The 18,774-nt window shown below is 46.4% G+C and overlaps 1 protein-coding gene across 1 annotated transcript in view; it reads left to right on the top strand.

Moving 5' to 3' along the window:
- The window catches only part of LOC135918042 (uncharacterized), a 567,488-nt gene that overhangs the window by 361,263 nt on the left and 187,451 nt on the right, over positions 1-18,774 (top strand). Inside the window, exons 7-8 of the mRNA XM_065451709.1 lie at positions 9,017-9,185; positions 18,384-18,659. Coding sequence (XP_065307781.1) covers positions 9,017-9,185; positions 18,384-18,659 — 445 coding nt within the window. The remainder of the gene's footprint in view (positions 1-9,016; positions 9,186-18,383; positions 18,660-18,774) is intronic.

The raw sequence follows: 18,774 nt of genomic DNA on the forward strand, positions 1-18,774 counted from the left end.
CGCAGCCGGTGCGTTCTAATTGTCAGGAGACCAAAGAGCCTCTATTGACGCCCATACAAACAAGCCACAAGTGAGTGAACAGAACGTGCGACTTTATTGGCAGAAAACAAGCAGTGTACATTCTCGTGCGATGGTAGAAATGAAATGTGTATGTCGAGATACGCTGGAATCTTTGACGCGAGCTCGTAAACGGCTCGTCGTTGTCGCACATGGCGGTCTAGTAACGAGCGACAACCAGCGGCGCAAGCAGATTGGACAGAGTGTCCCGCCTGTTTGCAGCGGCAGTCGCCGTTAAAGATGAGCAACTTGCATTGCGAAGCAATCGGGTGAACCAGGCATCTGCTGCCGCAGCCAACATAGCGACCTGGAGTACTCGGCGTTTTAGCCTTAAGTCCTTTTCAACCTGCACGTTACTTTCCTTTCGCGGGCCGCTAATGTGTGGCTCGCATTTGGTGTCCCACATTGTACCAATATGGACAAGTCGCTTACGTGGGCATCACCTTCATCAGCCACTTTTGCGGGCCTTTGCACCCAACTTCACACACGTAGAACCATGTAAGGACGTATGCCGGTCTCCGTTCGTGCTTAATCGCGGCCGAGAAAGGCAACAGGCACAATTTGCCCATGGCTGCAGCAGGAAAGACTGAACGGGGAGCACGAATCACGGTGTGTAAATTGGGAGTCCATGTCGCTGTGCAGATTGCAGGAGCAAATGCTTACTTCGAGAGAGTGCTTTCCAATGCAACTGACCAGGCCGCTACATCTGATAAGTATAACACGGCGACCGTAACCAAGTGAGACAACAGCAAAAATAAACGGCAATCATTCACCACATAGTGTTCAGACAATACATTATACATTGGCTACGAACCATATGACAACAGTGAGCATTCACATACACTGGTCTCTTAGGATACATTCAGCCGCCTACTTACAGGCATAATGCTTGCTTTCGTCGCATGTGGTGGTCTGGTAACGAGCGACAACCAGCAGCAGAAACAGATTGGACAGTGTGTCCCACCTGTTTGCAGGGACAGTCGCCAGTTATGATGAGCAACTTGCATTGCGAAACAATCGGGTGACGCAGGCATCTGCTGCTGCAGCCTACACAGCTACATGGACTACCCGGCATTTTAGCGTTGACTCCTTTCGAACCTGCACATTTCTTTTCTTTCGGGGGCCGCTAATGTGTGGCTCACACTTGGTGTCCCACATTGTCTCAATATGGACAAGTCGCCTTCGCGGGCATCACCTTCATCAGCCACTTTTGCGAGCCTTTCCACCCAACTTCATACACGTCGGACCATGTAAGCACATGTGCTAGTCTCCGTTCGTGCTTAATCGCAGCCGGGAAAGGCCACAGGCACAATTTGTCCATGGCTGCAGCAGGAAAGGCTGAACAGGGAGCATGAATCACGGTGTGTGTGAATTAGGAGCCACTGTCGCTGTGTGGGCTGGAGGAGCAAATGCTTACTTCAAGAGACTGCTTCCCAATGCAACTGACCTGGCTGCCATATTTGAAAAACATAACATGGCGACCATAACCAAGTAAGATCACAGCGAAATTGAGCAGCAATTTAAAAAATTAAATTATGGGGTTTAACGTGCCGAAATCACTTTCCGATTATGAGGCACGCCGTAGTGGAGGACTCCACAAATTTCGACCACCTGGGGTTCTTTAACGTGCACCTAAATCTAAGTACATGGGTGTTTTCGCATTTCACCCCCATCGAAATGCGGCCGCGGCTGCCGGGATTCGATCCCGCGACCTCGTGCTCGGTAGCCCAACACGATACCCACTGAGCAACCACGGCGGGTGAAGCAGCAATCAATCAATGCATGAGGTTCAGAGAATGCATTATACATTGGCTACGAACCATATGGCAACAGTGAGCATTCACATACATGGGTCTCTTAGGATACATTCAGCCGCCTACTTACAGGCATAATGCTTGCCTTCGTCGCATGTGGTGGTTTGGTAACGAGCGACAGCCAGCAGTACAAACAGATTGGACAGAGCATTGCACCTGTTTTAACCGACAGTTGCCTTTGAAGATGAGCAGCTTCCATTGCGAAGCAATCAGGTGATGCAGGCATCTGCTGCCGCAACCAACACAGCGAAATGGACTATCCGGCATTTTAGCGTTAACTCCTTTCCAACCTGCACGTTTCTTTTCTGTCGAGGACCGCTAATGTGTGGCTCACATTTGGTGTCCCACTTTGTCTCAACGTGGACAAGTCGCTTTCGTGAGCATCACCTTCGGCAGCCATTTTTGCGGGCCTTTCCACCCATGTGGCTATCAACTTCAAACACGTCGGACCATGTAAGCACATATGCTGGTCTCCATTCTGAACAAATCATGGCCGAGGCAGGCCACAAGTACAATTTGCCTATGGCTGTGGCAGGAAAGAACGAACGGGAGCAGCAGTTACGGTGCGTGTATACTGGGAGTCTATGTCGCTGTGCGGACTGCAGGAGCAAATGCTTACCTCGAGAGACTGTTACCAATGCAACTGACCAGGCCCCCACATCCTAGAAATGTAACACGGCGACCACAACCAAGTGGGGTAGCAAAACCAGATTCTGCAATCATTCATTCAGTGTAGCTTGTGCAAAGACCCAGGCTATCGAGGAAGAAGAGCAATCATCAACGAGACTAGGAATATGGAAAATTAGAAAGCTTGCATTGAAGAGAGAAGCCACTCTGCTCTGCAAGCATTGAAGGCCAAAAACATCAAGAAAAGTAAGCTGGTGCATAGCAAATGGTGCGTAGGTTAATGCAAGACACATGTCGATGTTGCATCAGCTATTGCAGGAGAGGAATTGTGCATGACAACATACGCTAAAAGGTACTCCTACAGATATGTTATGGTACTAGACAGTGATTGCTACTAAGTATCAGCGAAGAATCGGTTGACCTCTATGTTTGTATGAGGATGAATGATCTCTAACGAGAATTGGAAATGAAGAAGCTTGCATTTATAGAAGAAAAATTACACTTGGCACAAATGGAATTGACATGACCAGGAAGCTGATTAAGGGCAAACTGATGGAACTCTTTTGGCCAGCGTCGTCGGTGCTTGGTCGGATTTCGCAGGTGCATCTGAAGACGAAGAATTTCTATGAAGTCCTTTTTGAGTTACCTGGATGACTCAGCCAATTTGTCCATGCTGGTGGAATGGTAGCTGAAGCTCTTTTCAGTCTTGACACAGTGATCTGCAGACTTGATATCTCATACAAATTCTTCTGCATGCTCTTCTTTGTTCGTGGTGTAAAAGCCTTGCAAATTCGGCTCCGGCCCCTTTCTGTTGGTGTGGATGGGAGCTCCTGTGATGACCAAGATATGCTCGGCATGGACTCTGTTGGGGCAGAACGGTGACACATGAGATACAGCACAGATTAGCCAAACTCTTGTGTGTTTTCTTTTATGTTCGAACCAATTATACTGAACCATAAATATGAACAGACATTCATATCTGCTGCAAACAGCAAGCCAATACAGCATATATGAAACATATTAATTTCGGAACCATGTGCTGTTTACCTTGTAGTAGTAGCCAACGTCCACACAATGACCTTGTTGTAGCAGGCAGCAGCTTCTGTTTAGTGCGTGGAATGTGTTGCTTTATGCTGGTGCCGTCCTCATTGCTGCATGTCTGGAACAGAAATTTTGACTGAATCAGAAATCGAAAAAGCAAAATTTTGCAATATAAAATGCAAAAAGGTGTGACATATATATTGTAATGGTTTGCGACTACAGAACATATGCAAATGTACCGTCTGTTCTAGGGTGCTTAAGCCACACGTCAAATACATACTGCTATTGTCCATAAATTTATGTCTGCCTAACTATACAATGCATGTAAACAGCTTAAGTATTATTAAGATCAGAAATAACATTTGTGCGTTCATTTATACACTGGAAGAGATCACACTGCTGGCTCCACAAGCAAATGCATGGAAGTCATGAAGCTATTAGAACTGATGCATTATTTTTCTCCACGGACGTGATGCACCGCTTCACTACTGCAAAAATAAATGCCCTACGGTAAACCAAACTGAACAGCAAGAACATGTGGAACCAACAAATACGAAATATGAGTGAATTATCAGGCTTGCAACTGTTTATTACATTAAATTGTGTACATTCACATCATTTTAACAAAGAAATGTTCGGTTTCGTGGACGAAAGAAGTTGCCGGCGGACTCGAAAAAAAGATTTATGTGTATATTGTTATGGCTACCCAGTCACCTATGGCCACGGCTACAATAAGATGAAAAATGAGACGCGCGTTCCGATATCGCTCTTTCTTTCCCGATTGTGTGTGTATAACGACAGCCTCGCAAGTAACGGTTTATTTAGGAAACAGCAACGGAGGATCTCAACATCCATATGTTGTGCAGGATCTAGTTCGTTAACTTGTTTCCGCCTGTAAGTTAATGAGACGAATATTATATAACGATTCAAGCAGCGGTGTTAAACGACTCACCGTTATTGCCGTTGTCAGCCGCACCAGAATCCAGCTCCCGTTTCGATACAGACGTGTTCCGAATGGCTCACGACCGATACCCAACGTTCGGTATTACATGTCCGCTTGCAAACACGTCACTTCACCCCAGGTTAAGTAACGCGAGACATCGAAGCACAATAAACTAGTTTTAGCAAAAAAGAAGGAACCAGTGTGAGTGCACGAACGAATGAATCCGTGCCGCCATGCACTCGAAAATACCGGTAAAAATTTTAAATCCATGCCAGAGGTCACGTAAAAGATCGATGATGCTGAACGCTATTTGCGTTTATAGTGACAAACAAACAAACTTACTTACAAAGAGTACAATACCTATATGGCAATGATAATTTCGTTCTCTTTTTTATGTAATAAAAATGCTTCGGTAATTGTAAGAGAAAGTTTGTAAGATAAAATTGCGCTTTTTACGGCGCCACTAGCGGAAAATGCTCGAACTAACGTAAGCATCCCGAAGTTATTCTACTATGGTGGCTTTGTTAGCAGCAGCGCGCGGTCGATTTTTTCGCCCTCTGTGGCCATTTGTTGAACTTGAGAGTGTACGGGGCCTGGACTAGCGGCACCTGTCGGCAAGCGGGAGAAGTACAGCAAGGGACTGGCGAGCGAGGCGCAAGACACGTCACGTGAGGAAGAGCGGTTGGAGCAAGAAGACGGTCTCGCGGATAGCTGATCGTGCAATCTGCAACCATCGCCAATACATCCAGTTGTTTTTGATCATCGGTCGTGCCATTGTGTGCGTCAACCACTGACATGGCAACGAGGATCCGTTAACGACACCAGCGCGCACAAGCAACCGGAAAACATTTCGGAAAACATACCGCGCCACCATGCAAATGATGGCCCGACTGTTGGAACGACAAATGAGATCACAAGGTGACCCAGTCAACACGGCTGACGGTGACGACGCCACACGACCGTTAAACGAAAGTGCTGCAATCCAGATCACTACAATGTCTGACCTCACAGCAACTCTCCCAACGTTCTCCGGAACACACAACGACAATTTAGGTGAATGGATCACTTCCGTGGACAGCATGCGTGAGAGATGTTCATGGAACGACATGGGTACGCTAAACGCCGGAATTTCCAGACTTCGGTGACGCGCAGCAGCTTGGTATTGCACGGATGGCGTGAGCCTAGAGAGTTGAACAAGGTGAGTAGCAGCTCTACGAAAGGAGTTTAACAAGCAGCCACTGTTTTGTGAATGGGTGGAGAACGTCAACGCGCGCCGACAGAAGGAAGACGAAACCATCACTGACTAGGTGTACTGCCATCTGCAACGTATAAAACGCGGCAAGTACGCCCTAAGCGACTATGACATTGTGGACTGGTTAATTCAGAGTGTGCAATCGGAAAGTACAAGGCCTGTGCTCGCGGCGTTCCAGGACCTGAGTAAAGGGAGCGTGTTGGAATTCATCAACTATGCACGACATTTCGACAGGCGCATGGCATCGACGAGAAGTGACGGCACACACGAGCAGTCATTCCCACGAAACGAGGCACCGAAGAACGCACTGAAAGGTGACGAGCCGCCAGGCAAGTGCACGAGACTTCCCGCGGACATCTGCGCTCGCTGCCTTCAGCGGTGGCACCGGGCGAAGGATTGCCCAAACCCGACAAACGCACTAAAGAGGAGAAGGTAGCCGCCGCACGACGAAGAGACGAAAGAGGGGCGCGAGAGCAGCGCACCAACCGCATCGTGAAAGAGCGCTCGGAGAACAACATAATCCTTGTACCAACGAAGATCAATGGCATAGAGATATAATGGCACCACGTCAAAGAAGAATCAGCAGAGGTGTTTCACTCACATAGTTCTCGACCTGATGTCATACAACTTCACGATTCGCCACACGTCAGGCAAGACAAATATCTTCGCAGATGCGCTATCACGAGTCCCAGGGAAGACACGGAAGGTCTTTGTCCTGAAAGCTGAAAACAATCGGCTCAGCAGACCGCAAAGGATGATCCTACGCTTGCTCAGATCATCGATCAAGCTCGTGCATTAAAGAAGGCTACACCGTACAGGATCGTACAAGAGAGACTTGTAAACGTGACCACAGATTGGGAACCAGAGAAAATCGCATAGTGGTACCAGAAAGCCTAAAGCAGGCAGTTCTGATGTCGTACCCCGACGAGGGCGGCCATGGCGATGCTTCTCGGACACTCCAAAAAGTCCAGGAACGCTACTTCTGGCACAGCATGAACCGTGATGTTGACGACTACTTGCGAGGATGCAAAACGTGTCAAAGGTACAAGGTTAAGACAGGAACAAAACCAGTTCGCTAAACCCGCGCACGTCAGGGCAGGCACCATTCAACACAATTGCCATGGACCACGTTGGGCCAATCGCTACCGAGGACACCAACAAGTATTTATTTCATAACGGCTGCTGATGTCACCACGAGAATAATCGCTACACGTGCTGTACCAGACAAGACAACGGAACACGTGCTACATTTTCTTGAAGAGGACATCCTATTCACATTCCCGATGCCGCAAACTATGATAACTGACAATGGCAGAGTGTTCACTTCACAAGCAGCAACATGTTACTTCGGAGAGAAGAGCATCCAGCACAGGTTGACCGTACCCTATACGCGCCCGAAACGAACGGCTTTGTCGAGCGCGGAAACGGAAAAATTTTGTCAGCACTCAGAAAGAACTTAAATGGCAAAATGGACCACTGGAGCGAATACCTAAAGGAAGCAACGTTCCAGGGGAACAACCAGCCGCACTTTAGTTTGCACATGTTACCGTTTCAACTGCTGTACAATTATGTGCCCTGTCGAACCATCCACAATAAGCTGTCGGCACCGACGGGACCACAAGACCAAGCAGAAGCTAAGCACGAAGAAGCACGAACTACGCTGATCGACTACTCGCAGGAGCTCAAGCGCAAGTGCGACTCCAAACACAAACCAGCACCTTTCAATGTGGGTGATGAAGTTTGGTATCCCAAAGGTACAAGACCAACAAAACTAGGGCCAATGTACTACGAAACGTACGCCATCTCCAAGGGAACAGAAGAAAGGAGGTTGGCTACAGCCAGGCAGCTAAAGCATCTCCATGCAAACCTGACTTCAGCCGGACACAGTCGCAAGCCGCATGTTCAGAAGCAACCACGTACTGCGACGGGCATTATGACGTTCAAGTCCAGTGGGATACGTGTGTCAACTACCGCTAAACGAAGGTGAACAGATGCCGTTTCGAACAGCTTGGGGTCGGCCACGTCGGAAGAAACCGCCGCGGTGGCTCGAAGACTACGTCAAAGACTATTGCGAGGACGCATTAGATTAAAGACCCGGCCGTGTTAGCTTAAAGCCCCTTAAACTTCGTAAAGTACTGCCACGCTTTGAAGAATACCGCCTCCTCCTCGCGCGCTCTGGCCTAGGCCAAGGCCACGTCGCTATTGGCCTAATAGCATCACGTGGGTTCTCGAGCCGTGCATCAGCGCCATTTTTGCTCGAGAAGCGTCTACGGAGTGGCGAGGAGCGCATGTTGGCGCCGTTGCTACGCTCGAGCAGTGTAGGCAGCGCCACGGTCGAGGAGGGAGCGTGAAAGAGAGGAAAAACGAGGAGGAGTGAAGGCGGAGGAGTGAGGCGGAGGCGGAGTGTCGCTACTTTATGAAGCTCAAGGGGTTTTGTGTTAGCTAAGGGAGTAGCGGCACCTCGGCAAGCGCAAGATGTAGGGCAAGCGGGAAAAGTACGGCAAGCGACTGGCGAGCGAGGTGGAGGCAGATACGTTACGTGAGGACGAGCATTCGAAGCATGAAGACGCGCTGGCCGATAGCTGGTCGTGGAATCTGCACCCATCGCTAATAAATCCAATTACTTTTGATCATCGGTCGTGCCATCGTGTGCGTCAACCACTGACAGATGTCGGCGCGTCATGAAATGCGTACAGTAAGTAAACGCTGGTGCATTAGAGCAGCAGTACGAATGCAAAGAGAAGGCAGAAGAGGGTCAAGAACGGCAGGTCATTTGACCAAGCTAGTAATTCGGACTATTTATTTGACTGTCATACTGCGTGAAAAAATTTTGTAGCGCTAAAGGAACGTATCCTTTTAGCACCACTCAGTTTCCCAGTGTAGCGTATGCGGTGGAATGAGATTATGAGAGTGGCAAGGTGAAGTCTGCTGGCGCAGAACGCACTGTATATCAATTGGAGAGGTTTCTGTTCTGCATTCGACAGTCATTTGACATATCTCTACTACTATGCGGATGTTGGTACCACCTAATCTGCTTGTCAACTTTGCGCATGCTAACTATTCCTTCCCGAGTTTGCGTACAAGTTGGATTGCCTATAAACCACCATAATAAGTGAAGATGACGAGCGCTATAATGGCAGAGCAGTAACGATGTGCTAACGCCCGATAGGCATTTGCAAGCAAGCGGGATGTCACCGCGGGGGTTACCCAGTGACGCTAGCCTAGCGGTGAGCTGGCCCCTTTGCTACCAATGAGGCCTAAGATGTCGCTCCACGTACGCAGGAACTGCATAGCCTCGGACGAGACTGACGTACTGCTGGCGTGGAACCCCATCACGCACACGTGCGGCTTTCTGTTCACCATGCTGGCAGCCTGCGTGGGATCCACGTGCGTCGTCGTGTCGCCCGCGCTCACCTACAACCAGTTCCTCGACGTATGCAACAAGTACCAGGTAGTTTTTTACCCTTCTGCTGAGTGTGGCGAGCAAGTAGTACCCTCCTTGATACCGTTACTACGCATACTCATCATACAGCATGGCTCTCTAGCGCTTGCGCCGAACGCCGCCCTGTTAATTAGCACCTGAATTCTCCTTTCCGTTGTAACTCTTCAATTTTCTTTGTTGTTGTTTTTCGCCTGCATAACACGCCCTGACATCTTGGGGTAAATAAGTGTGAACTGAGCGTATGAGCCACGTGGACAGCCACGGAATGGCCTGCCTCTGGCCACCTTGAAGGCAGTTTCAAGAACGACAATACGGAGTTGTTAGCGGCACCGCCATGGTGCACATTCCTCGAATCAAATCTATGCTCCGGACAGGGTAGGGGTAGGTAGCCGTTTTACCAGTGGGTTACCAGTGGCGTTGGGATTGCAACCAGGGACCTACCGATGCCGAGGCTGCCACTGAGCGCATTTCCACAGATATTTTGGGATCAAAGCAGTGACACAGATGCACCGTGAGGCAGTTCGCGCAAATTTATCGTAAGCCAACCAAGCAGTGACAACGATCAAAGAAAGCTTTTTGAATATGATTGTGAAAGTTACTTACAGCATGATTCTGCACCGTACATTATGTTCATAGTGGCTGCCCTTTCAGTTTGCATCCGAAATGCTTCAGGAATTAAGGGTTCTTTTTAAATATAAGCAGTTCACTGAGTGTGAGGGCAAGGTCTAGAGTTGCGCTTGCATTTCTCGGAGGAAGTAAGACAGGCGTGACATATGTGGGTCGTCAAAATGTCTGGCCCTCTTGAAAGCTTTAACACGTGAGCCTTTAATAACATCGCACCGGCTCCGCTACGCTACCCGTAAAAACCACGTCATAAAATTGCACGCCTTTCATGTTTGAGAACTGACGTTGTTTGCACTTTTAATATTTTTTTTGTCTGAGGAGATTTAAGATCAAACGCATGCATTGTGTATCTTATGTTTCTTGAAATTTGTAAACTGCATGCAGGCATTTGTAGACTGTCATTGTCGAAATTCTGGAGAATAATTTAGTCAAGAACGTAAGACCTGACACGAGGAACTTCAGTTACGGGGTAGTGTAGCCGTATAATCCGCAAGTACGCCATGGATAAGCGTGTAGTATACATCTACCTAAATATATGCGAGGCGCCATGGCGTCGCCGACAATGATGGTTCGAATTCACTTGTCCCGTCCACATAATTGCAATCGCAATTAAAAAAGCGTGTTACTGCATTGCTGTATTCCTATTCCCACGAAGAAGCAGGCATGTTAAGCGCAAAAGAATAGAGACACGACGCCGATTGTCAGCTGAAAGGTCACGCAGTCTGGAAGGCAACTCAAACTGGAAGGGAATTATAACGCCTCAATAAACGCGTATGGGCTCTCTTCATAGTTAGCGATTTAGGCAAAACAATTCCTATACTTGAAATGTAATCGAAGGCGAACGCGAATGTTCTACTTAGGGATATCTCACGCCTTACCGTAAGACGCACTTCTTCATTGTCGTGTAGGACTAGAACATTATCTGTAAATTTTGAGTGGCTTTTACCATGTCGACAGTACAGCGAAATGTTAGATGGCATTCAACGACCTCTTCTCCTTCAGCAATCTATGTTTGAATGACTGACTTGACCTGCGTGCTCCTCATAAAGCGAACCATAGCTAAAATTAGTGAGAATAAATTCCTATACATACAAAATTCTACCAGCGTGTTAGTACAGATAGCACCTGTTGGGCGTTCGTTTCCCACTGAACTTCTTTTTATTTTATATGCAAGCTGTGCAAATCGTTCTGAAGTTGAGTGCCAGTCACAAACACAACGTAATCCCTTCGTCGACTACCTACATTATTCAACCGAAAGGGTCAACATTGTGTTTACTGGTTCATCTCAAGAAAAGCTCTTGTAAACTTGACTATGCAAAAAGTTGAATCGTGTGTTTTCTTCGTTTTTTTACTCGCAAGCAAGGTATCTTTCATTTTTGCATTTCATTTTATTTGTGCCCATATACAAGCAAATGAAGGGGGCCAAGGTAAAAGCTGGTTATTGGCAGCTTGAGGGGTCCCTGGCCCCCTTTACATATTGGCAGAGGGGTGGCAGAGAACACTTTCAGAAATGAAAAAAATAAAGAGCAGTGGGTACATCAAAAAAATACATTTCTTTCATTGAATACATTCGGTTTTACGGAACCATAGCGATTTAAATGGCAGTTTTCACCAGACAGATGAGCTCCGATGGTGTCAAGGCATGGATGTCAATGTAGGCTTCTAGATAAGAATTTAGTAGCCGTGGCAAGGTATTTGCGACCATTTGATGGCCGTAATTTGTCCTCCAAAAGGGTATGAGCCATTTTTCATGGCTGCGCGTCTCATATGTGGGTTTATTCTCTTTTAAGTTTGCTATATTTGTAATTAAGTTGCTTCTATTTTTTACCTGAAAGTAGTAGGTGCGTAGGAGGGTTTGTTTGTAGAGATGATGGCTTTTTGTTATGTTGTACTTGGTAAAAAGGCTCTCAGTGTGCGAGTTGTATGGCACATTTGCCATATAAATATTTCTCTTTTGGAGAAATATTTAGTGAGCGAGGCGCATGGCAACTTCATGTGAACCGGTTTTTGTTGAATGGCCTAAACCCTCTTCATATACACGGTTCATTTCTCGCGGCGAACGATGTGTTCATGAAACCGCAGCCCAAGCCTTCTCTGTTGATATTTGAGACAGATATTTCATTTCATTTCATTTTTATTCATTAAAGACCCCGTAGCAGGGTATATATAAGGGGTGAGTTTCACAGCAATAGGCAGAAACCATGTGTTCATCTATCGTGAAAGGTGATTGGTGACGCTTTCTGTGAAGGTGGATGGACAAGGGATGGTGTCGCAGAAACGGTGGCGGTGCGGTGCACGCGGGCGTGCGACATGAAGAGGATGACCAGTGTGATTAGATATGCGTGTTGGAGGAACAATGTATGGCGGGACACCCATCGAGCTATGAAAACGTTTATAGATTAAAGAAAGACGCGATATGGCGGCGACATGAGAGAAGGGGTAAATTAGAATCTAATTTTAGTGATGACACAATCACATCACATGAATACGAACGATGAATCAATCTAGTAGCACTGTTCTGAAGTGAGTCAAGGGCGTCTTGAATATGAGCTTGTCGCGGGTTCCAAATTGGTGAAGCATATTCCAGTTTTGTTCGCACGAGAGTTTTATAAGCTAACAATTTTACGTTCTTAGGTGCGTTATGTAGATGACGTCGCAAAAATCTAAATGTTTTATTTGCAGATGATATGACGTTAGTGACGTGTAAAGCCCAAGAAAGGTCATGGCAGCAAATGACTCCCACATACTTGAACGATTGAACTGCTTCGACAGGAACGCTGCTAATCGCATAAGAAAAAAAACGAATGGAAAGCGGCGGCGGCTGAAAGATTATATTTTGTATTTGTGAGGGTTAAGTTCCATTAGCCAATTGTCGCACCAATGCTTTACATGGTTGAGATCACTTTGAAGGGTTAATTGATCAGAAGCGTTGGCAACAGAGCGATAAATAACACAGTCATCGGCAAACATTCGGATATTACAAGATATATGAGTTGGTAGGTCGTCAAAGTATATAAGGAAAAAGAGCAGGCCAAAGACTGACCCTTACGGAACTCCTGATGTTACTGGAAGGGAAGCAGAGGTAGCATTGTTAACAAAAACAGCCTCAGAGCGGTTATTTAGAAATTCACCGATCCAATTTATGATGTCGGAGTGAAGATTTAACAGTGGAAGTCTGAGTAGAAGGCGCTTATGGGGTACTTTATCAAACGCATTTGTGAAGTCCAGAGAAATGGCATCAGTCTGAAAACTTCAATCTAAGTTTGCATGTGTGTCGTGCGCAAACATGGCCAGTCGAGTTTCGCATGAAAAACCCCTGCGAAGTCCATGCTGCGCAGGATCGAAGAAATTATTCGAATCAAGAAAATATATGATATGTGTGTAAATGGCATGCTCCGTGATATTGTACGGGATACTGGTTAAAGAAATGGGCCGGTAGTTTAGCGGTGATTCTCTGATACCTGATTTGAAGACTGGAATTACCTTTTCGTATTTCCAATCGGCAGGAAGCTGGCCCGTGGAAAATGATAGTGAGTAAAGTAATGACAAAAATGATGCACAGATGTTTTGACTGTTCCTTAGAAATATTGAGTAAATGTTATCGATCCCGGCTGACGAAGATAGTCCAAGTTTGTCAATTATGGCAGAAATTCCAGATACGACAAAGAAAATTGGTGGTATAACAGTTCCGAAGACACTAGATTGTACACGGGGTGACATGTCGGTTTTTTTCCTAAATACGGATGAAAAGGCGGTGTTAAACATATTAGCACATTCAAAGTCGGTGGCCACTTCACCTGATTCTTTTGTAAGAGCCACAGTGCATGCGTGCTTTGGGTTTATAACCTGCCAGAATTTTCTTGGGTTGGTAGTCGGCATTTCGGCAAGTCAGCGTGGAAAAAAGAATGCTTAGCCTTGCGAATTGCGATTAGGTACGTTTCTTGAGCTGTATAATATTTCATCCATGCGTTTTCATTATCCCACAGGTTGGCGGAGCGGAAGAGGTGTTTCTTGTTTTCTAGTCCTTTAAGTGTTTTAGTAAACGATGGTTTTTAAGAGCAGGCACGGAAACTAAATTTAGCGATGAATCTTTCGACTAATATATCTAATTTATCCTTAAATAACATCCAGTTTTCATGCACTGAGCGACAATGAAAATTTTGTTAGAATATTGGAAGGTGATTTAATTTGCTATTTATAGCGGTGTAATTTCCATTATCGTAGAGTCGTATGGTGTATTGGGTGGTTTGTCGTTTTAGTGGAGTAACTATAAAATCGGCCTGAACTACTTTCATCCTCATCATCATCATCATCATCATCAGCCTGGTTACGCCCAATGCAGGGCAAAGGCCTCTCCCATATTTCTCCAACAACCCCGGTCATGTACTAATTGTGACCATGCCGTCCCTGCAAACTTCTTAATCTCATCCGCCCACCTAACTTTCTGCCGCCCCCCTGCTACGCTTCCCTTCCCTTGGAATCAAGTCCGTAACCCTTAATGACCATCGGTTATCTTCCCTCCTCATTGCATGTCCTGCCCACGCCCTTTTTTTTTTCTTGATTTCAACTAAGATGTCATTAACTCGCGTTTGCTCCCTCACCCAATCTGCTATTTTCTTATCCCTTAACGTTACACCTATCATTCTTCTTTCCATAGCTCGTTGCGTCGTCCTCAATTTGAGTAGAACCCTTTTCGTTCGCCTCCAGGTTTCTGCCCCTATGTGAGTACTGGTAAGACACAGCTATTATACACTTTTCTCTTGGGGGATAATGGCAACCTGCTGTTCATGATCTGAGAATGCCTGCCAAACGCACCCCAGCCCATTCTTATTCTTCTGATTATTTCCGTCTCATGATCCGCATCCGCAGTCACTACCTGCCCTAAATAGATGTATTCCCTTACGAATTCCAGTGCCTCGCTGCCTATTGTAAACTGTTGTTCTCTTCCGAGACTGTTAAACATTACTTTATTTTTCTGCAGAATAATTTTTAGACCCACTCTTCTGCTTCGCCTCTCCAGGTCAGTGAGCATGCATTGCAGTTGGTCCCCTGAGTTACTAAGCAAGGCAATATCAGCGAATCGCAAGTTACTGAGGTATTCTCCATTACCTTTTATCCCCATTTCTTCCCAATCCAGGTCTCTGAATACCTCCTGTAAACAAGCTGTGAATAGCCTTGGAGAGATCGTATCTCCCTGCCTGATGCCTTTCTTTATTGGGATTTTGTTGCTTTCTTTATGGAGGACTACGGTGCCTGTGGAGCCGCTATAGATATCTTTCAGTATATTAACCCTTTGACGGTTTTCGCCGTACATGTACGGCGGCGGTTTTCTGTCCCGCAAAGTCTTAGCCGTACGGGTACGGTTTCGACCCTCCGTTTGAAATTTCGCGCCATAATGACGATGCACGCTTACTGGGAGGTGCTGCCACCTCTTAGGTCTTACAAGAAGCGTCTGAAATTTGTGCTACCTTCTTGGGGAGATAAACAGAACTGACTTCAAGCTTCAGCGCGTCGCGCAGACTGCGGCCACACCCCTTTTGCGGTTTCGGTTTCGCCGCGTGATCGCAACGGAGGCGCGCGAAACGTCATTTTTCTCTTTGTCGGCACTCTCTTGCAAATGCTGTGGAAGTTGATTTCTATCTTGATTGGCGCTGCTCTTAGCTTGTTTATAACCGCCGCTCGCGGGGTATTCTCGCTCTCAGCGGCAACGCGCTTTCGCGGTTTCGGTTCCGCCGCAACGGAGGCGCGCGAAACGTGATTTTTATCTTTGTCGGCACGCTATCGCAGGGGCGGCGAAAGTTGATTTCTATCTTGATTGGCACGGCTCTTAGCTCGTTTATCACCACCGCTCATGAAGTATTCTCGCTCTGCGGCTGCGCGGAGACTCGTGTTTCAAGGAGTACCACACTCTAAAATACTATTGAACATATTGCAGTTCTGAGTGATGCCGACACCAAAATACTGTTCCCTAATTTTTTTTTACTATTTATTCCCGACTTTATACATCTTGTACATTCAATATCTGCAATAAAATAATTTGACCACCCGGGAAAGTTTTCTTCAAAATAATTCGACCCTCAAAGGGTTAACATACGGCTCGTCTACACCCTGATTCCGTAATGCCTCCATGACTGCTGAGGTTTCGACAGAATCAACTGCTTTCTCGTAATCAATGAAAGCTATATATAAGGGTTGGTTATATTCCGCACATTTCCATATCACCTGATTGATAGTGTGAATATGATCTATTGTTGCGTAGCCTTTACGGAATCCTGCCTGGTCCTTTGCTTGACAGAAGTCTAAGGTGTTCCTGATTCTATTTGCGATTACCTTAGTAAATAGTTTGTAGGCAACGGACTGTAAGCTGATCGGTCTATAAGTCTTTGGCGTCCCCTTTCTTATGGATTAGGATTATGTTAGCGTTTTTCCTAGATTCCGGTGCGCTCGACGTTATGAGGCATTGCGTATACAGGGTGGCCAGTTTCTCTAGAAGAATCTGCCCACCATCCTTCAACAAATCTGCTGTTACCTCATCCTCCCCAGCTGCCTTCCCCCTTTGCATATCTCCCAAGGCTTTCTTTACTTCTTCTGGCGTTACTTGTGGGATTTCGAATTCCTCTAGACTATTTTCTCTTCCATTATCGTCGTGGGTGCCACTGGTACTGTATAAAGCTCTATAGAACTCCTCAGCCACTTGTACTATCTCATCCATATTAGTAATGATATTGCCGGCTTTGCCTCTTAACGCATCTGAACTACTTTGTGGTCACTTATTTCTGGCAAGTATGAGATGGATTTTATGGTTTCAGGAATACTGGTTAGTATTAAGTCTAAAATGCTATCACAATCTTGGGTTACGCAGGTTGGTTTGGATATGATTTGAGTAAGGTTAAAATTAAGACAAACATTTATAAACTGGATTGCCTCGCTTTGGCATCCTCCGTCAACAGTTAGGCCAATCAATGTTAGGAAAATTGAAGTCCCTAAACAAGATAATATGCGTATTAGGGCGCTAGGTTGAAAGTTCACTTAATACGGAATTAAGCTTGCCAGGGAAATCAGGGATTCTTTGCGGGGGTCTGTAGCACACGCCAAGTAAAACGGATTGTGGTGTAGCTTGACATTTTATCGATAGTATCTCGAGATCGGATGAACGATTAACCAAAGTGGGTGGTAGTTCCTGGCTAACCCCTATGAGCACTCCTCCTCCCTTTCTGCCATCGCGGTCCTTGCGGAAAACTTGAAAATTTGGCAAGTCAGCGAGGATCTCGTGATCAGTGACGTCACTATTAGGCCATGTTTCTGTTGATACGAGTAAGTTGCTGCTGGAGGATGGAACAAAATTACGCACGAGTTCACGTTTTGAAATGAAGCTGCGAATGCTCGTAAAAATTACGGAAAGATATAGGGTAGTTTGCGGTGCTGATTGGGGTGTGTTTGAGGATAATTGACATCGTGGTGATTGCTACGTTTGTTCTTTTACTGTCTGGGAGGATTCATCAAATACCTAACGCTTTGAACCAATGAACAATGTTCTGTAGCACAACTTAAATGCTGTAGATTTTGTTTTGGCGAAGGTTACTAGATGCTTTCGGGTATGCCGGACTGAAGGTGAGAAATCTTCACCAACGCTGTATGTTGTGTCCTTAAATTTATTTCCTTCCGATAAAATGGGCTGTTTGACTTTAAATGAGTTAAATTTTACGATCAAAGGACGGACACTATCAGGCGAATGGCGTCCAAGGTGGTGTGCGCGTTCTATATCTGAATGATCGGTTGTTAGTTGAAAGTTTTCGCTGATGTGACGAATTAATATGTGCCTGACGTTGCGTTCTTTTTAGACTTGCACTATCTATTACATTGCTTAAAGGGTGATATTTGTTTGTATGTGCTACCGGTATGCCCGGTGACCAATCTAATTTTACTTGAGCTTTTCCTAAAGAACACTTTTATTACATTCGACAACGGGCCACTTTTGCGGATGGGCATGTACCAGGTCGTTTGCAGCACCTTCATGTTGTGGTAGTTTTGCGAAAATCAACAAATATCCCCACCACTGCAATTGCACACTCGTTTTTGAAGCTCTTCCATTGTTAGACGACTGCTTAATAGTGCTGGTTATAGTGTGTTCTAACAGTTACGTCTTGTCCACTTTTCTAGAGTATTTTTTTGTCTTTCAAGAATATTTACATCCAAAGTTAACCGGCTCTCTTCCTCTGTTCTCTTGCAGACATAAGAACATACCGCTCTTTAGTAGTCAGACATAACCCTCAGCGTTAAGCGGATCAAGCCATGGTTGCATAAATGTTGCATGGTGCGAATTATTAGATTGAAGAAAGCGTGCGACCTGAACCGGAAGCCTACATTTGGCCTATGCTTCCTAGGCGTGACCGGAAGAGCTCCTACTGCTGCTGCTCACGAAATGCAAGGGACATGTCAGAATGTCATGGTGCTGCGAAAATGTGAGGCGAACAATAATTTGCATTGGGTTTTAGATCATCACGAATCTCGTTCTAGGTAGGTGACGACGTAGCCCGAAGCAGCAGCGACGGCGCCCTGACTTGACGGATTGCTTGCGCGCAGGTCTCGTCGCTGTTCGGCTTCCCGTCTCGCATCCACCGGCTCATGCAGGAAATGCAGAGGTCACGCGTCCGGCTCGAGTCCGTGCGCAAGCTATGCATCGCGGGCTGTTCGGTGACCGAGCCGCTGATGCGCGAGGCGCTCGCGGTGTTCCCCAACCTGCGCAACTTGCGCAACTTGTACGGCGTCGCTGAGTGCTGCGGCCTGCTGGCTGCCCCGGGGCAGGACGAGGTCAACTGCTCGGACGTCGGCTTTCCCACGCCCAACGTCGCGCTCAAGGTGGCCCGCTCTCGTTCCCGCGGCGAGTGTTCATGGCCTTACACTGTCGATGATTTGCTACACACAGGAGGGTGTTCTTTTCTGCTATAGAGAATTTTAAGAAATCACCTTTCCT

The sequence above is a fragment of the Dermacentor albipictus genome, chromosome 5 (genome assembly GCF_038994185.2).
Source record: "Dermacentor albipictus isolate Rhodes 1998 colony chromosome 5, USDA_Dalb.pri_finalv2, whole genome shotgun sequence".
Lineage (NCBI taxonomy): Eukaryota > Metazoa > Arthropoda > Arachnida > Ixodida > Ixodidae > Dermacentor > Dermacentor albipictus.